This window comes from Quercus robur, chromosome 1 (genome assembly GCF_932294415.1).
Source record: "Quercus robur chromosome 1, dhQueRobu3.1, whole genome shotgun sequence".
Lineage (NCBI taxonomy): Eukaryota > Viridiplantae > Streptophyta > Magnoliopsida > Fagales > Fagaceae > Quercus > Quercus robur.
The window spans coordinates 38,327,568-38,335,594 of NC_065534.1; the positions used below are offsets into that span (position 1 = coordinate 38,327,568).

At 40.0% G+C, this 8,027-nt stretch overlaps 1 protein-coding gene across 1 annotated transcript; it reads right to left on the reverse strand.

Annotated features, from left to right (window-relative positions):
* Positions 1-4,572: 4,572 nt before the first annotated feature.
* Positions 4,573-5,601, reverse strand: LOC126708012 (uncharacterized). The gene has a single exon (XM_050407851.1). It carries the CDS (start codon positions 5,599-5,601, stop codon positions 4,573-4,575), a length of 1,029 nt encoding a protein of 342 aa, XP_050263808.1.
* Between the last annotated feature and the right edge of the window lie 2,426 nt (positions 5,602-8,027).

Consider the following 8,027-nt stretch of genomic DNA (forward strand, 5'->3'; position numbering starts at 1 on the left):
AAGGCTATACGGACATTTTTTTAGTTTCAATTTTGATACAATCTTTATAAAATTTATGTAAACTTAAAAAAAAAAAAAAAAATTCTGAAATGGATATAACATCTAGATTAGAAAAACAAAAACAAGAGAATGGTGACCCAATGATGCACTAGAGCAGGAGTGACTGTACATTGAAGCCAAGATGGTCACCGGACCATCCTGACATTGAAAAAAAAAATTTATTATATATAAATTTTATGATCTTTTTAATTTTAAAAAAAAATTGTGACCACCTTAAATTTTTTTAAACTTAACACAATAAAACTTTGGACAAAGTTTTGGCAACAAAATTGGTTGTAGATGAAAGATACAACTCCACTTAATATTTTTTTATTGGATATGAATTTTGACAAATTCAACATTAGATTTCGTTTTTATCTTACATCTTTCATGCTTGAAAATTTTCAATAAGATTAAAGATTAATAGCTATGTCATTACTCAAATGTTTAAATTTCGGGTTTTGTTAGTCTAATATTATACATAAAAAATAAGTTTATGAATTAATTAGTAAATAACATTTAATTGACATTAAATTTGACATATCTATCTATCTATCTATAATATAATATAATATAAAAGTCAAATCCTCAAATTGGAGGATAAACACAATGGTGACACGTGTCCTTTTAACAATGCATTTAACAATGACACATCTATCTATAATAGATGTGTCCTCAAATTGAAGGATACACACAATGATGACATGTGTCCTTTTGACCATGCATAAAATAATAAATTTCACCATTGTAATAAATATCCACTCCAAGCTCCTTTAAATACTCTAGGGGGGGGGGGGGGGTTTAGTGAGTAACCTAAATGGCTAGTCTTAAAAAATTGTGACCACCTTAAATTTTTATAGACTTAACACAATAAAACTTTGGACAAAGTTTCGGCAACAAAATTAGTTGTAGATGAAAGATACAACTCAACTTGATTTTTTTTGTTGAATGTGAATTTTGACAAATTCAACATTAGATTACGTTTTTTTTTTTTTTTTTTTTTTTTTTTTTTTTTCTCATATCTTCCATGCTTGAAAATTTTCAATAAGATCAAAGATCAATAGCTATGTCATTACTCAAACGTTTAAATTTCAGGTTTTGTTAGTCTAAAATTATACATAAAAAATAAGTTTATGAATTAATTAGTAAATAACATCTCATTGGCATTAAATTTGACATATCTATCTATCTATCTATCTATCTATCTATCTATAATATAATATAAAAGTCAAATCCTCAAATTGAAGGATACACACAATGATGACATGTGTCCTTTTGATAATGCATAAAATAATAAATTTCACCATTGTAATAAATATCCACTACAAGCTCCTTTAAATACTCTAGGGGGGGCGCCCGGGGGGGTGGTTGGTGAGTAACCTAAATGGCTAGTCTTAAAAAATTAATGTGTACACATATTTTTTTTTTTTTTTTTTTTTTTGATGAAAGACGATAATATTTCAAAACTAAAAACCAAAGCAAGGTTCAGTACAAGACCTGATGAAAGACCTCCCACTGAGATCTCCCTCAAATACATCTATAATGTCCATAGGCGGACTATCAAAAATAAGAAAATCAGCATTTAAACTAAAACTCATCCTAGCTAAGCCATCAGCACATTGGTTAGCTTGCCGGAAACAATGCTTAATACTGACATTTTGGAATAGAGAAATTAGATGCCTACAATCATCTAAAATAAGGGATATAACATTATTAACATAACCTGTATTCTGAAGCACATCAACAATGGCCTTGGCATCCATCTCAACTTCAAGACTGCGGATGTTTAAGTTGCAGCACAGTTTAAGCCCCTCACCCAGCCCCCACATCTCAGCGACAAAACTACTAGTGATCCCAATGCGCTTGCTAAAACCCGCTACCCACTGCCCATCCTCATTCCTTACCACTCCCCCACAACCAACCAGACCATGAGGCTCACTGCAAGCCCCATCTGTGTTCAACTTCCTCCACCCAAAGTCAGGTCTCTCCCAACGAATGCTCCTTAAAACTCTACGGGATTGCAATCTAGGGGCAGCCACATAATGCACATACTCTTTAGCTTGATACACAATATCTAAAGCCAAGTTAGAACTCCGACCTTTCCTATTGAAAACAATATCATTTCTACTTTTCCAAATGGACCAAATAGCAAAGGGGAAAACAATTTCCCATGGGATACCAGAATCATTGCCATTCTTCCTAACATTCAGAGACAACCAATCCACCACATTCTCATGCCAAAACTCATGATTAGCAGCCGTGACCCCTAGCTGATTCCACACATGTTTCAAGTGGGAGCAATCCCTCAATGCATGCAAAATAGTCTCATCCCCATTACAGCAAACCGGACACACTTCATCTTGAACCACTCCTCTCCTTCCAAGGCAGACTTTAACACCGATACTATTGTGGACACACAACCAAAGAAACATTTTAATTTTTGGCAGCACATCTGCCTTCCAAACCCAGCTGCAAGAAAAAACAGTAACATTTGCGGACTCCATTGCCATCCCATAAGTGCTTTTCACATTAAAGGACCCATTAGGTGATCCGGACCAAACCAACTTGTCCATGCCTTCACCTAAAGTTGAGATGGGAATTGCACAAATTAAACCCTTAACTTCATCAGGTAAATCAAAGGTTAGTTTCTCCCAATCCCACCCCACATCAAGCATAAAATCTCTAATTTCCAAAAGGTTGGCTTCTTGGGAAATAGGACATTGAATCAATTTTCTAAGGGGACCCCCATTAGTCCAATTGTTATGCCAAATATTCAAAGAGCTATTCTTTGTCACCAACCATCTACATCCTTTATTAAAAGTGTCCATCCCTTTCTTCATAGCAGCCCAAATAGATGAACAAGGAAGTTTGTCCGCATTTGCCGTTACTCTCCTTCGGTTGTTGCAATACTTCAACTTCAAAACCTTTGCCCATGGAGCCTCACCCTCCGTATGAAATCTCCAATTAAGCTTGGATAAGAGGGCTACATTCCTACCTTTGGCTGTTTGCAGCCCCAAACCCCCTTCCTCCTTTGGTTTTGTCACCTTCTCCTAACCAACCCAGCGAATCTTCTTGGCTGTGTTTGTAGACCCCCAAAGGAAGTTCCTATTAACTCTATCCAACCCTTCCAGAACCCTTCCCGGAAGATAAGAGCACTGCATAATGTACGACGGGATGGCAGCTAGAGAAGACTAAATGAGAACTCCACGGCCCGCCAAAGATAAAAGATTTGCCTTCCACTCGACAACTTTTGCTTCACTTTATCCAAAATAAAGTTATAATCATACGAGGAGGAGCCCGGCTGCTTTAGCGGAAAACCAAGGTACTTACCAAGATACGGCGTAGACGCAAAGCCCAAAATATCACAAAGGGATTCTCTAGTATCCCTATCCACATTTGGAGAAAAATAAACCCTTGACTTAGCTTCACTCACCGTTTGGCCAGACATACTGCAAAAAGTATCCAAAACATCTCTAATGGTTGAACAATTAACTCCATCAGCTTTAGCAAAAAGAATTAGATCATCCGCAAAGAAAAGATGCGAGAAAATAGGGCCCCTCTGAGAAGCCTTCACTGGCTGCCATAACTTCTCACTGCACTTCTCTTCAATCAACTGCCCAAGAAAGTCCATACAGATGATGAACAAATATGGAGAAATCAGATCCCCTTGTCTTATACCTCTAGAAGGAAAGATTGGGTCAAGAGCTTCTCCATTGAATAAAATAGAAGTAGAAACTGTAGACACACAACTCATAATAACATCTATGATGTCCATAGGCAGATTAACATGAATAAGCATATCTCTAATAAAGCTCCACTCTAACTTGTCATAAGCTTTTTCCAGGTCAATCTTAAGAGCCATATATCCGGTCTTTCCCTTCTTTTTCCCAAGGGAGTGAAGAACCTCTTGGGCAATAATAACATTGTCAGTCCCTTTACGACCCGGCACAAAGGCCATTTGCATAGGAGAGATGAGTTTGTCTAGGTAAGGCCGCAACCTTGCCACAATAATCTTAGTAACCACCTTATACACTGTATTGCACAAACTAATTGGCCTATAATTCCCCAAAGTTTCCAGCCCCTGAATTTTTGGAATCAAAGCAATGTGGGTACTATTTAAAACCTCTAGAACTCTTCTATCAGCAAAAATCTTTTGAACCTCTTCAATCACAGAGTTGCCCACGATATGCCAGAAGTTTTGGAAGAAACCCGCATGAAGGCCATCAAGGACCAAAGGGCTGCCTTTACCTCATCTTCAGAAGGCCCCCCACTTATACTCTCCTTCTCCAACTCCGAGAGCCTAGGCTGCCATTGTGAGCCAGCGGGATCCATCCTAGGCACCGAAGATAGAGGATAAGAAAATCTGATCATAGCCACTCCTAATGAAGTCTTTTATCTCCCTCTCCTCAATAATCCACTCCCCCACTGAATTCTTTATAGCCATGATTTGATTCCTCTTACGTCTAACCAAGGTTGACACATGATAAAAGGTCGTATTACGGTCCCCTTGAATCATCCAATTCACCCTAGACTTTAAAGCCCACAACTCCTCCTCCGCCTAAGCACAAGATCCAGCTCCCTAAGAAGCTCATCTTCCAAATTAACCAGAAACTCCGATGGGCGTAAAGCTAGAGATCTTTGAATACCATTCAGCCTCGACATCAAGTTCTTTTTCCTAGTGAAAATATTCCCAAATTGATTTTTATTCCACTCCATCGCCTTCCGAGTAAAACAATTAATGGCATTCACCAGCCCATCATTCCTTTCCCATGCCTGGTGCACTAAAGGAAGAAAGGAAGGATCCAACATCCAGCCAGTTTGGAACCGAAAAAGCCTACTCCTCCCATTTTGGGTTCTCGGCTGCAACTCCAGGAGCACAGGACAATGGTCCGAGTGACACCGAGTCAAATGAGTTATTTTTGCATCAGGGTACAAAACACACCAGTTCGGGTTAACAAAAAATCTGTCAATTCTCTCTTGGATCAAAGCTTGAACCTCCCTCCTATTTGTCCAAGTGAAACGGGGACCCGCGAAACCAATATTCATCATATTACATTTATCCAAACACTCTTTGAACAAAAGAGACCTATTCACACTCACCCCCCTACCCCCAAATTTATCCTCACTAAGGAGAGGTTCATTAAAGTCACCAGCTATAACCCAAGGCATATTATGTAAATCAGCCACATTCATCAGATTTTTCCACAAAATTTGCCTTTTGGCATTCCTAGGACTAGCATACACAACAGATAATAACCAGCTAGTGTTTGTGAAACGTACCTTCACCTCCGCATGAACCTTCTGCTCAGTACTGGCGAGTAAGGCTAAATCAACTCTGTCAGCATTCCACAGAACCCAAAGACCCCCTGCATAGCCAATGGAGTCAATATGGAATGCTCCATCAAACGGCAACAAATTCGTGATCTCCCTAGTTCTATCACCCCCTACACGGGTTTCCATAACAACCAAAATTGATGGGTTGTATTTCTGCACCAAATCAGTAACATGCTTCCTAAAAGAGGGCTTCAGAGCACCTCTACAATTCCAGATGATAACATTCATAATAAAAAATATTTACAAAGAAAGGGGAAAATTTAAAACTGAGACTTCTCAACCCCGCCTCTAGCTTCAAACTCCATCCCCTCCGTCTCACAATCTTCCATAGCACATTGGCTAGAGATATTTGAAGCCAAAACTCCCCCAACCGCTTGAATACCTCCATTGGAATCGGAATCTCCGCTAGAAGGTAGCTCCCTAAGCTCAACACTTGCTCCCACACCGATCTGCTCGCCCACTAAATCTCCTTGAGTAGTGAAAACTGAAGAAGCCCCAATAACCTGATCAGCCTTGCTCGAAACTTGGTCAGGACAAAAACCCAGCTCTCCTGAATCACCCCTCGACGATCCCGCATCGGCAGTGAAACAAACACCATTACTGCCACCCAAACCACCGAAGCGGAACTGCTCATCACCATTTTCGCTTTGCCCCTCAACCCCAACCAAAACGGCACTAACCTGAGCTTGTTTGAAACCAGATCGGTGTGAGCAGAGCGCCCCAATGGCGCTGCCTTGATCACCATTGTGTGATTTTTTACGAGCTGCCCCTTTCTTCCCTTTGACTGATGAAAGCCTCTGTGAACTTGGATAAGCGCTGGACCGGTCTAAATCTTGACTTGGAACTTTTCTATTCAACATCAAACGTGGGCTTTGTTGGGTCTGGGCCTTGTCCTCCTGCCTAATGCTTTGGACCACAGAGGCAAAGCGGGCCTTATCCACAAAACTCTGAGGAGACATCTTCCTTTTAGACTCTCTATTAGACCCATCAATCACAGCAGCCTGATTTGCAATTCCCTTCTCCACGTATTCATTTGTTATGGTATTTAACCCACTACCTTGCCGAGGCAATGTCCCACCACTCCTCAACGGTTTTGTACTATTCTTTCTGCGCTCTACTACAATCCAAGGCCCGTACACCTCCTCCCACACATCCACCTGCTCAGTACTTTGCTCAGAATCACACATCACACCACTGGTCCCCTCCCCACGCCTTGCTTCGTTAGGACCATGCGCAAACCGTGAGCTAAAACACGTCTCACCCGCCTCCTTCAATCCGGCCTCCGAGTATGATGGTCCTTGCCGGACAACATGAGGGCAATGCCCCTTACTATGACTTAAACGGCCACACTCAAAGCACATTTTTTGAATTCCTTCATAACAAATCTGTTGCTCGAGCTTTCCTATCATAATAGCAGTAGCTAGAGGTTTCTCCACATCCACTTGCACACACAGCCTTGCAAACCGACCTCTAGTTTCCGACGCCGTAAAGGTATCTATATGGAGGACATTTCCAATGGCTTTCCCAATGAGCTGCAGCGCCTCTGCATTGTAATATTCAATGGGAAGCTCGTTTAATCTAATCCAAACAACGATGGAGGAAACAGTTGCTAAGGCAGGCTTAAAATCCGGCTCCCATGGTCTAATAGAAAGAAAATGGTCTCCGACAAACCACGGACCTTTCCTCAAAACATTTTCATAATCTTCACTTAAGGACAACCTTGTAAGGAAGAAACCATGCCCCAAATCCACACAATCTAACCTCCCTGCCGGTTTCCATAGAGCCAGTAACCTACCTTGAATGAAATTTAGCCCCACACTCCGACCGTAAACTTTAACGATAAAAGTGCTTGTCCACGGCTTACGGATTCTTTGTTTGAGTTCCCTAGGAATTTTAACAGCTAACAGGCCTTGCCGGAGTGTTTCAACCTCCCCATCCGACTCAACCTCATCATCCATTCCATCTTCAAAGCTAAAAGCTTGTGCGAAAGCCCCAGGAATTTCTCCTAAAAGTTTGTCTCTGAACGACGCATTTTGATTCCATGGTACACCATCACAGTTTGGTGAAGCAGAGCCAGAGCTATGCCCTTCACCGAAACCAGCATGGCTCACATTCTTGACCTTTTTTGTGCTACGTACAAGTTCCTCTTTCTCCTCACGAGAGAGAGAGCGTTCCATGTTTTTCAATGATAAGGGTTATGTATCAACTTTGTTTGTCATCTCCAAAGTGTACACATATTTCTCATTTAAGTGTAAACAAAAATAAATAAATAAAAACGTAGATGTCTTTTTATATATATATATATATATATATATATATAATTACACCTATTTATTATCATTCGAAAAAAAAATTATTACCATTTTTATTTAAGTGGGTTTTACTATTACACATCATTTAGGGGGATTTTAGATTTGAGAGAGTTTCAACCTATAACATCCGCTCCTAATGATAATTATCATCAGACTAAGACACCAATAAGTTTTTGGTATAGACGAGGATTGTACTCCAGATCTCTTATTCAATCATTAAAGACTTTACTGGTTGAGCTAACTGGAACCCACAGGAGGATTCTAGATTTAAACACACTACACTTACACTTTTTTGTTGCATACACTTATTTATTACCATTTCTATTTAACTTTTAGGGGAAA